General features: G+C 38.9%; 1 protein-coding gene across 1 annotated transcript in view; it reads right to left on the bottom strand.

The window, feature by feature from the left end:
• Positions 1-517: 517 nt before the first annotated feature.
• The window catches only part of frem2b (FRAS1 related extracellular matrix 2b), a 73,406-nt gene continuing 57,854 nt past the window's right edge, over positions 518-16,069 (bottom strand). The window contains exons 8-24 of the mRNA XM_008426312.3: positions 14,764-14,973; positions 14,482-14,679; positions 14,211-14,375; positions 13,791-13,973; positions 13,558-13,688; positions 13,315-13,470; positions 12,810-13,113; positions 12,537-12,668; positions 11,151-11,482; positions 8,350-8,542; positions 8,108-8,212; positions 7,759-7,886; positions 6,741-6,875; positions 6,443-6,569; positions 4,814-5,001; positions 4,577-4,723; positions 518-2,748 (exon numbers count right to left, since the gene is read on the bottom strand). Coding sequence (XP_008424534.2) covers positions 2,245-2,748; positions 4,577-4,723; positions 4,814-5,001; positions 6,443-6,569; positions 6,741-6,875; positions 7,759-7,886; positions 8,108-8,212; positions 8,350-8,542; positions 11,151-11,482; positions 12,537-12,668; positions 12,810-13,113; positions 13,315-13,470; positions 13,558-13,688; positions 13,791-13,973; positions 14,211-14,375; positions 14,482-14,679; positions 14,764-14,973 — 3,338 coding nt within the window. The 3' untranslated portion in view covers positions 518-2,244. The remainder of the gene's footprint in view (positions 2,749-4,576; positions 4,724-4,813; positions 5,002-6,442; positions 6,570-6,740; positions 6,876-7,758; positions 7,887-8,107; positions 8,213-8,349; positions 8,543-11,150; positions 11,483-12,536; positions 12,669-12,809; positions 13,114-13,314; positions 13,471-13,557; positions 13,689-13,790; positions 13,974-14,210; positions 14,376-14,481; positions 14,680-14,763; positions 14,974-16,069) is intronic.

The raw sequence follows: 16,069 nt of genomic DNA, 5'->3' as shown, positions 1-16,069 counted from the left end.
ATATCAGTTCTGTCTTCCACTAAACTTACTATATCTATGCGTAGCTGCAACACTAAGAAAAGTCAGCTTCTTTTGTTATCTTTAGTAAAGGAAGGTAAAGCCGGACAACAATCAAATCAGCAATCTCTTCTATTATACGTTTTTTTTTGAGTCCGTTTATAATTTTGTGTTATTTTCTGTAAGCCACACAAATGAATTCCTGTTCCTTGGGTGAGATTAAAACCAGTTGAGTACTGTACCAGAGTCCAGCCCAGCTCTCCAGTCGCTTCAATAATGTCATGGTCAATCCTGTCAAATGCTTTACCGAGGTCCAACAGAACCAACACTGTGGTTCTTCCACAGTCTCTTTATGTGGATGTCATTGAAACACTTTGATGAGGGCAGTCTCATTACTGTGGTGAAACATCTTTTTCAATAATATTCAAGTTTTTCTTTTTTATTACTGGTTGTATGACTTTGCAGAATTTCTCAAGCATGCCAATATTTTACTATAATTGCAACCCATACATTTCAAAGATTTTTCTTGGAAAATTATTTTATTTGCAGACCATGATGAACTTCAGGTCTATGTTACAAATTCTTACAGCAAATACAGTATGCCATTTTTTTTTCAAACAATAACCATTCCCAAAAACTTCCAAATAGTACATTTAAATGTAAAATACAGGATATGTATATACATAAATACATAAAACTCTCAATGCACTCAAAGCACATGTTAAAAACAAGACACAGATACAGAGTTAAATGTAAAGTTGCAAACTGATTGTGAAACAATACTATGAAAAAAGGCTTGACAGTGACATTTAATAAACGCATTAGATTCAATGTTGCATAGAACTGTTTTCAATCTCAAATTAAACTGCAAATGCCAGAAGGTTTATAAAATATAGAATGAAGTCAGCGTTTAAAACAGGATGAAGGGGAAATGGGCTTTGTGGCAGTCAGGTGCCTGGATATGAGGAAGAGCAAAGATGAAGTTTCAACTCAGTAAACCTTGTTTCAATGAAAACAGAGCATTCTGTTTTCATTGAAACAGAATGCTCTGTTTCAATATTCTCAAAAAGAAGAAAACAAAAGGCATGAATGATTCATGCCTAGACATAACGCATTGAAAATAACTTAACACATTTAATAGTAGCAAATCATATTTTAAGGTGAACAACAGCGATTGAAGGAAAACATTTAACACCCTTTGTGTGAAATATGATCAAAAATAACTAAACAGCACAGCTGACACAAAAGTTCAGTGTCACAGTAATCGCCACAAAACCCAACCAGTCAACACAAACAAAGTGTGTACAAGTTCTTTCAAGTGTGTAAAATGGTTCCTCTTTCAAAACGATGATTTGAACCATTCGTAATAGCTATCCACTGCAGACCAGCTGTCTTAAAATCTGCTGTAATACCAAAAGAAATGCTCTTCTTTGATTTAGTGCCATATATTAATCATAAAATCCAGATTTGTTTTAAAACAGTGTTTCAGCAGCAAAATATCAAGGGAAATGCAAACAGCTAATTATGGATAAATACTCGATATACAGTGTGACGACAGGTGGTGGAAAACACAGCAGATCAGACACATTTTTTCACAAAGTCAAATAAGTGGTTAGACTGCTTAAAATACAAAACTTAAAAGCATGCACACACATGAACACAGAAATGTCCATTAAAATGTTTTAATTTAAATGCATGTTTTGCTGATAATGCTGAAGAAACACTTTACGTCATAAAATCTCAAAGTCTTGGGAATGTCTTAGGCACACTCTGAATCTAAAGACAACTCTTTCTTGATAAAAGATTTTTTTTTTTCAGTGTAAGCAAGCCGTGGTCAGTGTCTACAAAGTCTTTTTACAATAACGTCGGCGTAATATTCAACTTCTTCTTACCTCCTCAGCAAAACAGCTAAAGCCATTCCACATAAGGGGGGGGATCTCCTGTAGCACCTTTGGAAACACAATACCCCTTTTTTTTGGATCAATTGGCTTTATTGCCAATCAATAACAGCAAGTGAGTGCTGACAACTTGACAAGTACTTTGAGACATTGACTAATTACGTCCATCACCTACTTAGTGCTCGGTCCACTCCCTGTCTTTGGAAGTGAAGAAATATTTCAAGTCATTTTTTGAATAATATCAAAGCTTTTGCTTGTGTTGCTTCATGTGAAATCTTAACTTATTTTTCAGCTAACTGTGAGGCACTTTCAAAACAAAAATGAACTACGTCTGTCCATCATTGGCGTGTTAGACCTCTGAACTGTCATTGTTGCTGAGGTTTTGAGTAATCATGGGTTCTGTACTGGTGGAGTTCCTGGGTACTTCTTTCTTCTCCTGCTTGGACCGCACCAGTAAGACCACTACAATAATGAGGAGCACGGTGAGGAGCAATCCAACTAAGATCCCAATGATTAACACCAGCCTGTCATCACCGTCTCTCTGGTTGAGCTCGCGGGGGATGATTCCTTTGGTGAAGATCTCCCTCTCTGGACTTGCCTTCTGCTGGCTGCTACGGTCCAGTGAGATGTGCAAGATGTTGGTACCACGGTTGTTTTCCACGCCGATTTCGTCAACTATGTCAGGCTCATTGCTGGAAGACCTTCTGGTGCGATGGTGACTCTTAGGCAGACGATCCAAGTGACGGCCGATCGAGTGATATTCCAAGCTTCTCTTCCCTATCCCCCGATTCGCATTGTCCCGGGAACGGACTGTGTAGATGGTATGAATGTACCACTCTCTCCCCGCAGCCACCTGACAAAAGCAAAATAAGGGACTTAGAAAAAAAGTCTTCAATTTGTCATTCATTTATGTGTCTTCATGAATAGAGTTACATTATTACACTTAACAACCATTTATCATATAAAATATTGTTGCAGCACCCCCTTGTGGGCATTTAAATACATATTTTAGATACAATTTGGAGAAAACTTCTTGAGTTCAACTCCAAAAAAATCAAGTTTGTACACAACTCCTTAACCAAATATCTCAACATAGCATTAGAACAATAAACATCTCATTCCCTTGCAAAAAAAAAAAAATCTCCTAGCAAGTACCCGACTACACATCCATCCATTCATTTTATAGAAACTGTCATAAATTCAATGTGCACATTTTTATTTTTACTTAAAGACAAAAAAGAACATGCAAAAAGCACTAAAAAAAACCTGCAAAAATAAGTCTGAGCAATTATAGAAATTTGTACAGCTGTTTCTAATCTCCTGATGAACACACCTGCAGTCAATGTCATTCTCCACCCTCTCCCTCTGTATATAAGCTTCCTTTTTTTTTTTTTTTGCTGTTCTTCCCTGGTTGTTCCTGTTACTAACCCTGCACTCCATGTCCTCTTCTCTTTGTGCAAGCTCTGCAAGCTGGAACTGAATCTTCACTATGCTCTGCTCAAATTCCTGACTGCATTTTGGCTTCATTACCTACACGAGTAACTTCCTGGCCCAACTTATCAAAAATTTTAAAAAGGCATAAAAATAAATGTATTTTCAATTGGGAAAATATTGAACTTTTTTTAAAGAACTTTACTATCAACATGTTTCCTTTCTGTGAGCATACTGTCACACGTTTGTCTCATTAGTACAAAATACTCACAATAAACCACCAAGATGCTAAAACAGTGAAGAAAAAGGAAAGATTAAAAGCACTAACATGGTCACCTCAAACCGAAATATCGGTCCTAATTATTATAATTTTTTTAAATGAAACGCTGTTATTCCTGAAATTGAAGTCAACTAATGCTATTAAATAAAGTTAGTGGAATGTAAATTCATGAGGTTAGAAATAAAAATATTAGTTGGCAGATACTGCAAGTGGGGTTTCTCAAGGCTACAGTCTGTTCAATATCTATGCTCATAATATAGAGTATTACAATGTTTTTTTTATGTTTTCAGCAGTTGTAATTTTTAGTAAAGCCCTTGTGTATCAACGTTGCTATAGAAACCAATGTTTCCTTGTCTCGCCTTCTTATAGGGTTTGATATTTACCTATGGAAATTGTTACAGAAGAACCTACTGAACTCTCCTACATTATTGTAGACTTCTGCTAATATAAATATTTAATTAGCCATTTATATAGTTAATATAAACAATACGATGTGATTTTTCACATTATAGAGTCCATAAATTGTGCGGTTAAGTTAAACCAGAGAAGCGTTCAGGCTGTTGCAGAACACTTTCCAGCTGTGAACCAAATGATCCTTTTTCCTCCTAATAAGCCAAGAAAAACTGATTTGGTGGCTAGAAGAAGAAGCAACGCAGACATGATGAAAGGCTGAAACTTTGAGTCATACTTGACTGTGCTGCTCAAGACCATTAGAAGCCAGAATTATATACTTGCTGGAAACTTTTAAGTGGAAATAGTGAATCTTTTCTTTTTCTCACAGCTTGTTAAAAGAAAAATGTGTGGGGAAAAATATAATATAATCACTTTGTGTGACTCTTATCTATTTTATTCTTTACAGATTGGTTGTCAGGACAGGGGAAATGTTGTGATTATACCAGTTTTAATGGAAATTGTGAGGCTGATTTAAGCGACCAAATAAAATGCTGATTTTTAAAGGATGGACACTGACCTGAAAGAGAGCTGCAGAATCCATTCTGAAACCATCTGCCCCAGACTGTCTGACCAGAACCAAAGCACCAGGGTCGTCCACTGCCAGAAAAGCATTAAAAGCAACATTGCCAAAGGAATGGGCCTGGGTCTCTGGCTGGGCCTTGTCCTATAGAGACAAATTCATGAAATGAACACCAATGTACCAATGGCCACACAGCGCACATCTTGACACGAGAGGTTGTTATTTTTTACTCACAATAATCTTGAACCTGTACAGCAGGGACGGAGCATCAGCCAGGCAGCCAAACTCAAAGTTGCCTGGGTTGTACTTTGGGACGTATCCATCAGCACCAGTGCACAGGAACACTTTCTCTATGTTGCAAATAAAGGAGTCGCCCAAGTTCTGAACTGGATCCACCATCACTCTGCCATAGATTGTATCCCCTAAACAAAAAACGAAAATGTTAGTCGTATTTATTCTAAAGAATGGTGGGAAATTGTCTGTTTTAATGGACTGTTCGAGCTTTTAGACAAGAAAAACTAATTTTAAAATAAAAAAAATAGATTTACGTTATTTTCCCAATAAACTAAAAAAGTGTTTATATACCTGCTGGTATTTTCACAGTTTGTTGTTTTCTCAATACACAAAAATATATGCGCATTTTTAAAATCAGAATCAGAGTATTCTATTTTTGATAGCTGCACAGTGTTTTATGTTGTAATTTTGCCCTTACTGTGCAGTATATATTTATTTCTCATCAAGACATCCACCTAAAGCTACACTGAAATGGTTGGAAGGACACAAGGTGGATGTTCTGGAGTGGCCCAGTCAAAGCCCAGACCTGAATCCGATAGAGAATTTGTGGCAAGACTTGAAAAGGGCTGTTCACAGCAGATCCACACACGACCTCACAGAGCTTGAACAGTTTTACCAAAAAAGAAGGGAGTGAAATTGCATTGTCCAGGCTGATTGAGACCTGTTCACACAGACTCCATGCTGTGACTGCAGCCAAAGGTGCAGCTGCTAATTCAGGGGTCTTCAGCTCCGGTCCTCAAGGGCCAGTGTCCTGCAACTTGTAGATGTGTCCCTTGTACAACACACCTGAATCAAACGGCTGAGTTACCTCGTCAGTGTGCTGTCAAACTCTCCAGAAACTTGCTGATAACCTCATTATTTGACAAAGGTGTGTTGAAGCAGAAATTGGCCAGCAAGGCCTGTAGCTAAAGATCCTTGTAATACTAAAAGGAGATTCATATTTATCTAGTTATGTATTTTACGTCATTACTGGAATCATTGCAGAAATCAGATTTCATTTCAACATTTAAGGTTTTTTTTTTTTGTCAAAAAAGCCAGATAGTGTTGATTATGTTTGATTTGTAAGAGCAACAGGAAAAGTAAAACATCTAAGGGGGTGAATACTTTTTACAGGCAATGTACATGGGTATGAAATAAGAAAAGTCTGCATGGCAACAAAAGAGGACTATGAACTTTGTAAGGAACAGAGTGACCTGGTCACTAAGTAAATTAAATAAAACTCAATCTTGAGGGGGGGGGATTACACTGATTCTATTTAAAGTTATTCCAGAACTGGATTAAATTTCCAACTTGGAATAAGATCTTCATTTTTTTTAATTTCCTTTCTCAGGAAGAGCAAATAAGTCAAAAAGACAGTTCATATGGCCTCGCTTCCTTTTATTTTTCTTCTAAGTCAGAAAATAATGGGAGACAGATCTGCTAAATCTACAAAAAATGATTCATGAAATATGACATTTTTGTTTTTATTAAGTTCAATGAAGAAAACCCACAGTGTTGAGCAATCGAAAATACCCTGTTAAAACATAAGGAAATAAAACTTTTGCTACAGGGATTTTTGTGACACTTTACCCTGTGAGAAAGCCGTATCACTCTCCTGTCCGAAGCCCATGGAGCCATCTGACAGCCAGAGTGTCCGTTTGGACAACAGGATCATCTGCGTGTTTAAGCTGAATTCAGCAGCCACTGGATCGCTAACCTAGAATCACACAGAAGATTCAGCGCAGGTAATATAAAAAAAATAGAGAAAATCAAAATTAGGGATTGTATGGGCCAAATTCAATACAGAGTATGTTTATCTTTAAAATGCTCTAAAAATTTGTTTCTCAAAAAAGCTGCCTCAAATTGAAATTCATTAAGGTGAATGTACCTGCTGAAAGCGGATATCCAAATCAAAGGTGAGGGGCTCTCTGGGACTGCAGACAGGAGGAAGGGTGTACTCCAAGCTCGGAGGGGAAGTACAGGGGATCAGCTTTACTGTGTACATACCAGAGTAGTCACGCACCTGAGGTAGGAGAAACCATATGTTAAAAAAAAGTTTAAACAGATGAAAACTGTTAAAAATCAGAATATGTGCATTTGCTATGACTGAAAAGGCTGATATTTTCCCTTAAAATTAATAAAATGCCTTTGTGGGCTGGGAAGCAGAGCTGAGTATTTCTATTTGCCCATGAAAAACTTGCCACATACACTTGCCAAACAACATATTCTACTTTTGACTGTTTTTTTGGTTGCGGTTTCTTGGTTTAGATTATTGGTGCCTAAAGAAACAAAACAATCTGGCGATTTAGCAGCTTATTCATTCAACAAAATGGACCTCAAAAGTGAGAAAACTGTACACAACCAATTGTGTGCAGCCCAATGCTGGGGGATTGTGTTCCATTCTTCAGTCATCAGTTGTCACAAGTCATCCAATATGGCTGTGTCACCACCCAATGTGTTCTCAGAGGTTTACATTAGGGTTGCGGTGATGACTGCGGGCAGAACATTTTGTCCTCTCCCATCCTAAATTCCTGAAGTTGTCTCTGACAGACCCTGCTCTGACAGGTTTAGAAATATAGGATTGCCACTCCAGAATCTCATCTTGGGAGTTCTCCAATGACTAGTTCTGTTATTTCAGTGAGGGCGATGCCTATGCCAAAAGCTGTTTGAAAATGTCAAAGAGGAATATGTAAAAAATTTTTATGGCCACAACCCACAAATTAAAGCTTGCTTCTCGACCTGCAAATGCATTTTTCCTTATAAATATGACACCGTCTTCAGGGAAATGAACAGCCTTCACAACAGTATAAGATTTACTGCCAGGAAGCATTATTACAACAAAAACAAGCAAAAAAAAAAAAAGATTCTCTCTCGTTTCCTCAAATCATAACAAAACTTTTACTTACAGCAAAATCAGAGATGAATGTCCACTGTTGAATGGGCTGACTGTAGGTTGGCTCACTCCTAACAAGGCTGAGGTTAAATGTTAAACCAGGGTGGTCTGCACACATGACCATTGAGGTCAGAGGTGAAACTAAGGGAAAAATAATATACATCAGTGTAAATATTAGAGTAGCTGGATATAAAAATTTGGCAAACAAAGGGACTGTCAATCAAAAGTATCAAAACTTCACATTAAAAGCTAAGTTTTACATTTCTTTTAAATAAATATCTAGTTATAATCTTTATTCAAAATGACATATTAAGTAAAAATCGCCTATTATATTAAGGTACATTTAATCATAGACACTGTACCTAGATGTGCAAGCACAAACAGGCCTCTGAATCGAGCCTCTGTGCGGAAGTTAACTACTAGTTGCCCCAGGCCGTTTATACGCATGCTGGTTGGGTAGAGGGCACCTGCAGAGACGGTGGAAGAAAGACTGCTATTATTTATTAACTACATAAATTTTAAACATCCTTCTCAACAAACTTGGCACACATTCAACTTTATAAACGTCAAATATTAACAACTCCACCCCCTTCCCCAAACTTGCCTTGCAGTTCAGCCTCTGGTGGACTCCCAATGCCATCTCGCCACAAGATGGCAGTGTCGTACACAAACGTGAGCCTTAGCTCCGACTGCAAGTCAAAGTGCTGCCAGCCTCCTGCTCCCACAGGAGAATGGAAGACGTAGGACACATGCAGTGGGACTCGGAGGGTCACAAAGGACTGGATGAGATTCAGCACCTGTGGTGAAAACAGCATAATTGTGAGTGCTATTGCTAATGGTGTGCTCGTTATGCATGCGATACAGCAACTATTGAACCACATATCGGTATTATGTCCGATCAATGTTCTGTTGCACAAAAGCAACAGATATAGTCAAACGACGATACTTTAGGGATGTTTAAAGACCATTTAGTATGCCTTATGGCAGTAAAAGTTTCCTCTAACTGATCTATAGCTGAAATATTTAGTGCATTCTGTGTTTGAATCGCTTAGCTGGGCCTCCACAGAGTTAGTTCTGCATTTTCTATTTCCACAAATGCCTCATGGCAGCTGTACTAAATGTTTCATTCTCTAAAAAGTGCTGTCCTAAAACGGTCAAAATCCTCAGAGGGAGCGCTCTTTGGTATCTGCACTTTCCTCTGACCTGTGAGAGGTACCTGCCTGCACTAGCTTTGTGTTCATGTGGAGACGTGCCTACGCCTTTGGGCATTTAGAGCTCAGCCGAATGATTTGCTGAATGGCCTTCTGACACAACCTGCTGGGTTTTAATAGATTCCTGCGGTCTTGTTAAGCTGGGCACTAAGCCCTGCACTGTGACATGACACTAAAGCGAGCTTCTACTGAGCCGTCTCCAATCAGCCTGCCGGCCCACTTAGGGGAGAACTTGGGTCACAGGGCACCGGCAAGAAAAGGCTGTTTTCTTTTCTAGTCATGCTGTCATGTACATCCCGAGTCTGTGCTGGTGGACCTTCATTCTATGCATGTAGTTCTGTCTTTGAAAAAAAAACAAAAAAACAGGAGGATGAACAAAAGCACACAGTGCATCTAATAAATCAACATTGGCCTAAATATTAATATGTCTTTCCACAATCAGCCAAGAAAAGGCGTTCAACATGCTCATATACGTCTGCTCGTGGCAGAAGTCAGGTATATAACTTACCTACACTGCAACAACACAGAATCTTACTAAGTGTGTTCGGTTTAGTTTCTGGTGCAAATATCTTAATACGCTTGGGAAAAAGAGACAAAATTAACCTACAACTAATGTACAAGGATAAAGTTGTTGAGATGTTTAAAGCAGGGTTAGGTTTAAAAACATTTCAAACTTTTCCACAACTGCAAACTTAACAAAACAACTCACTCCACCTAAAGTGACAGCTCAGGCAAAGAGGACATCAGAGAAGCAGGCAAGAGACTCAAGGAGAAGCTGCAGAAATCCACAGCTAAGCTAGAAAAATCTGTCAATAGGATAATAAGCAAAAATAAAATAAACATAAAAGCAACGCCGTAAGAAGTCCTAGGTGCAGTTTGTTGCAAGTCATGAATGATACACAGCAAAAACATGGAAGAAGGTGACAATCCTGGAAGAAAAGAAAAAAAAAATGGCTCGCTGGAGTTACAAAAGCATGGATATATTGAGATAATGAGTTGGAATGGCCCAGAATAGGTCCAGATTTAAATTGGGAATCGATGGCAAGACAGAAATCTGTGAGAAAAACTGACCTGTTTAGACACATGCTCTGATCTGACTAAACTTGAAAAAAAAATCCCTCCCTCTACAAGAAAAAGGCAATTGCATGTCACACTACAAAAGACTCGCAATTGTATCTGCAGAAAAATGTGGCTTTAGATGGTGTTGACTCAAATGGTTTCATTCAAACACGCTTCACACTTTTAAGATTTTCAGTTAAACCTGTATCATTTTCTGTTCATGTCACAATTATATACTAAAATCCTCAAAGTCTCATTGACATTTGTGATTGTAGAGGAGATATGGAAAGGCTTAATGGGCAAAAATACTTTTGCAAAGCAGCCGACTGGTTACCTGTCGAGACAAGTTCCCAAATGCCGCATTCACATTCAAATTATGAGGTTGCAGGCAAAACATTTCCACTTGTTGAAAAAAGTCCTTATCACCGAGGTGATGCTTTGTTATTAAAACAAACCCGAAGCTATATAAAATGAAAATCTCACATTAAACTGGAAAAATCGACAAATTGGTGGAGTCCAACAGGCAGGGAAACACAGAATATAGTGGCACAGAGCTGCAGGGTTAAATTACTGATCCTCAGAGGGGATTGCAGTTGAAGTTTTTCACCATGGGGTGCCCTCTGAATTCTTATGGACCTCTTTTATCAACTCTCTGCCTTAATTAACTCAATGTGAACTAAGAACAAGTTTCCAAGGTGAATGCAAATGTTGAAGCCTGAGAGGCATGTGTGCCAGAAGGCCAGGGGAAGATTGGAGATTTCGACTCTCGTGTGCTGTGTAAAACATCTGCTGCTGCAACGAGCACACTGTGCATGTGGCAAAAACGATGAATTTGGATTTTTATGAGACTGTCGGCCATTTACTGCCACTTTCACAAGACAAATAACTTGCTCTACTGGGAACAAAGGGGAGCAGGTGCTGGGTTAGACATTACTAGCAGGGACAAACCTACAAGCAATTATTGGCTTCCCACAAGCTTGTTCTCAGTTTAGAATTACTGGGTGGTTGGGTGGCAATCAAAGAGGCAAGTTTTTTTTATAAAAGATCATAAATTTGAATCAGTAACTCCAGTAAATTTTTAGAGACAAAAGTAGAGTTCAGGGGTGAGCGGAAGCTCAAAAGCAGTAGTGTTTACCTGCCCATCAGTCCCGATGGTGCCTCCACAGTCACTGAGAAGCTCTGACATGTCATAGTAGCTGGTGAATTCCCACAGACAAGCCTCCAGGTTGAGGTTTCTGTAGAACCGTAGAGTGCTGGATCCCCTCAGAGAAGTGCTGTATTGGTAAGGCGCTGTCTGACCAATAATCTCTGGATTCTTGGTGGCTTCAGTTAAAAAGCCGTAGTGGGTCTTGACCTCAGTGTAGTCCAACAAATTGGAGCAGCGATGGTGGCCGACACGGGTCCCATCGGGGCTCAGCGTCAGCTCAAAATTAGAAAGGGGTCGGGTGGAAACGACGGGCAACATTCCTGTTGGAGGATACAAACAGGGGGTAATGACATGCTGTAGTGTCTAAAGACAGCATAAATATTCAACACTCTACGTTCAGTGATGCTATAATTGTTATTATTATGCATGTTGTTTTTTGCCATAGTGTCTTAGTTCTGTTTTTTTCTCTCTTTCTGCAGGTGTAGAAGCAGACTTGTAGGGTGTTGACTGGGATTCTTCCTGTGCTTCTTTCTCATCTGCTCTTATCGCATTCTCTCTCTTTAAAACTTCTCTCATTTCCCCCTCTTTCTTTTCCGTCTCCATTACATTTGAAATGAAAAGCAATATCTTAAGTTTTATATTCCATGTGATTTCTGTCTGTATTCTGTCTGGTTCATTTTGACACATAAAAATGCTTTAATCTAGATAACTCCCATCTAACTTTGACCATATGGTTATACATCTTTATCCTGCTGAAAAGTGAACATCTCCCCCAGATTCAAGTCTTTTGCAGAAGCAGGGTTCTTTCTGGAAGCATCCTGATAAGCTCCCCCATCCCAACCAAACCATGTTGTAAAGCATTATTACAACATGATGCTGCCGTCAACATGTAGGAATGTCGTGTGGAGTGTTTGTTTTCTATCACACATTGCATTTTGTATGCAATTCCAAAATTTTAAACCATTACCCTTCTTACACGGCTTGTGGCAAAGTGCAAATAAAACTTCTCAACATTCCTTTCAGCGAGGGCTTTGTTCAGAGTTCAGAATTACCCTGGAGCTTTTGGCTGTTTCTCTCGTAGCTTTTCTGAAATGGTTCTATTTTTGAACAGACCTCAATGAGATCTTCAAAGCACGGGATAATGTTTATAACTCAATCCTTTTTTAAACATCTCCACCACTTTATCCCTCACTTGTCTGGTGTGTTCTTTGCTCTTCTGATGATGTTTGTTCACTAATCTTCTCAAACAAACCTTTGATGCCTTTACAGATTAAACGTATTGATACTAAGTTTAAATCACACACAGCTGGACTCCCAGAGAATACCTTGCCTTTGAGGCACTTAAAAAACAATTTCTAAACCTTTTTCTCTTACCATCAATGTGAGGCATGGTGACGGTTAATTTGATGAGGTTTGGATGGTCTGTTTCTTCTGCTCCGCTGTATCGCAGCCTGGCAGAAAACGGCTCAGCCCCAACCGTGCCTACAACACGAGGCTGACACATTCCTGAAAATGTGCAACAGATGAAAAAATAAACATATATATCCTTACCCAAAAAAGTCTAATAGAGGAATCAGAAATACACAACACACCAGAACCTTTTTTATGTTGCTATATCTTTTAAAAGAGTTAACAGGAAATGCTCACCCTCATCTGTGCTGATTGACACTATGGAGCTAGTTTGTTCTAGTCCTTCATCCCCATTAGAGTTCACAGCCCTGGCAGCGCATTGGACCCTGGAGCCGGCCTGGAAATAGACTGAGTCCAGAGTTATGAGTTTGGAGGAAGTGAAGAAAGTGTCAAAGTCTACCTCCCTCATTGGGCTAGTGACACCATCTGGGCCAGTGGGGGCGCTAACAAGCCAGCGATAGCGAGTTAACGTGTTGTTGATGCTCTCGCTCACGCAGATAGACCCTGTTTTGTGGTAGTCTGGAAACTTGGGGTTACAGGCCTGGAAGAGGAAGGAGAGGCGTGTAAGAGAAAAAACAGAAACGTTTGTTTCCAAGACAAATTCATTTTGTTAAGGCAGGTGCTGAATTTTGCAATTCAACTCAAAGCAGATAAACATTTTCCTCAGTAACTATAAGACAAAGTTAAAACTCAGTTGACACTGTAAAAGAAAAGGAAAAGTTGAGATTTGTTTAGCACATACAGTGACACAAATGACAGGGTATCCAGCCACAGGCAGGGAGGGTCTGTTTTGTTCGATGTCGTCATAATTAACCAGAGAAATCACGATGGGAATGGAGGGAAACGTCACATCTGCCATGCTGTTGCTCTCTTCAATATAGACGATGGCTTTGCTCATCTGTTGATTGACCAACAAGAAAATGTGTCTTACAAGGAAACAAATGTTACTTTTCATGTGATAATAATAAAAAGGTTAAAGTATGACCTTTGTTTCTGCCACCATGTTCTGGTCAGGCTTAAGATGGACGGTGAAGGCCTCCCTCATTTCTCTGACACCATCATATAAAACCTCCACCTCCACATGGTGCTCCACGTCTCCCTGTCTGAACACAATTTCTGCAAGAAAAAAAAGAAGAAAAGAAAACGAGAAAGTTTGAGAAGTATTTTCAGCAGGTCTAACTTGGCAGCTTGATAAAAGAGGCTGAGATTAATATTTACCCTCAGATATTGGATGGTAGTCCTCCCCTGAGGTAGCAGATCCGTCTTTGGTGTGCACTCGAACAACAGAGATCTTGGAGGTGTCTCCGACACGCAACACTGAGATCTTTACCACCGAGACTTGACCTTTTTTCTTTGGTTCGCTCACGCTGAATTTGGTTTCTTGAAAACTAATGACAGATCCTGTGAAAAGACGTTACTGTGAAATCAAATGCTGCGTTATAGTCACCATTAGTGAGACTCATAATATGTCACCAGCAGTGCAAATCCAAAAACATAAAAGTCCTGATTTAATTTGATTATTTAATTTTGAATATTTAATATGGCTACTAAAGTTCTACATGTAATTACTTTAAGTTGGGCTATCATGTGCATCACTGTAGGCATTTTTTATATAATAGATTAGCAAAATAGTCTTACTGTCTGCATCATCTTTAATTTTAATGAGGGTTTCATTTTGCTTTCCAATAGATGCTCCAAACGGAGACTCGCTCTTGGGACTCCCCAAGACGAGACGAAGCTCTTCCTCCTCCTCGTGTTCCGTGTCATCAACCAGCACAAGTAAACAAGGTTTTTCAATCTCTCCTGCAAAATAAATCACAGTGTAAAGCTGAAACTCAGCCTGACATATCTTTACATCAGTACATATGGAGCTAAAAAAGGAGACACATGTCAGGCTCTGCAACGCCACCTGGTAGGAAGGTAATGATGGACGCATCTGTGTTTGGCCGTTCGTTAAAGTCCATCATCACCTGGGCTGTCCCCTGCCTGCTGTAACAGCGGACTGTTGACTTGTAGCTGATGTCGCCACTGCGGTACACCATAGCTGAGATCTGTCCTGAGCTTTCACTCCCCACATGCACAGCATGCCGGAACTGCACTTTGGGCACTGAAACAAAAAATAATTTTATCCTGAAGTCACAAGTACTTTCAAAATCACCGCGATGAATTTCAACAAAGAGTTTTAACTCACAGTCAGAGATGGAGTCATTGATGATGATGGACGTTTTGCTCGGCTCGCCGAGGATTCCGTTCATCGGCATTCGCAGCACCAGCTCAAACTTTTCTGGACCTTCCAGGACCGGCTGACCAAGATCATCCAGGATGGTCACGCGAAATGTTTGCATGGTGACGCCCGGAGCAAAATCCAGATTCCGGCTGATCCCCACATAATCCACGCCAGCTGCACACCACACGATGTAGATCTTTCAAATATTTTCATATTGTTTTATGTTTCTTTCAATCAATAAGTATAAATATTTCAACTAAACAAAACATGAATGAAAAGGAGCAGAAAGACATATAAACCCTTTATTCGCATAAAATGAAATTAGCATTTCAACTTAGAAGATTATTACAGACATATTTTATACCATACACAAAAAAACACAACAAAATATCGGGTTATTCAATGTCATATTGCTTCATTAAAGTTATTTTCAAATGCAGATTAAAATGTTTTAGCTCACTGTTGAGATTGTTCAATAATGCATTGAATTGAAATGCATCTTTCCGTTCCAAATCTTTATTTTTCAGAATCTTAGTTCCGTTGAGGTTGTATCAGCTTTCTCTTTTTACAAATCTGTTTTGAATGGTGTTAGAGAAAAAATTTCGTACGCACATAACATTTGGAAATATTGCACTCGATATTGGATTTGTGTGTGATCCATGAATCCACTTGCACTTATGACTCAGCTACATCAATTTTTCAAATATCATTTAAAGAGGAACTTTTTAAAAAGTTTATTTTTCTGCAAATCTTATTAACATCCATGGTTCCCTTACCCATATTAGAAAAATGTCACAATGTATTGACTTTTTATGGAAAACTAAATACCATGAATTAGGATTTATTAAATTTTTACAAACACACATTCATTTTCTGCTATATGTAGTGGGGATATAAGTTATAAAAACATCACTAAGCAAAATCTCTATCCCTGTTTTTTGTGTGTGTGTGTCCCAAGTTAAACACACCTGAATAGTCCTGTTGATGTGATTCAGGTGTGTTAACAGACAGAAACATTTAAAAACTTCAGGCACTGGTGTCAAGTTCCTCGAGGACTGGAACCTGACACCAGTCCTTTAAAGACAGACAACTAAAAAGAGCCATAGAGGCAATACTTGATCTTATTTTGACAGTAGATTTAAAATACATCCCAACTGGTTTGTGAATGTCACTTATTGAAGAAGATGAAAAGTCATACCAGGCAAATAAAGAATACCGTCAACCATTTGGCAAAAATATTTCATCACACAGATGACAGCTAATGAGCATT

The sequence above is a fragment of the Poecilia reticulata genome, chromosome 13 (genome assembly GCF_904066995.2).
Source record: "Poecilia reticulata chromosome 13, P_reticulata-male-v2, whole genome shotgun sequence".
NCBI lineage: Eukaryota > Metazoa > Chordata > Actinopteri > Cyprinodontiformes > Poeciliidae > Poecilia > Poecilia reticulata.
This window is presented reverse-complemented; position numbering and strand designations above follow the sequence as displayed.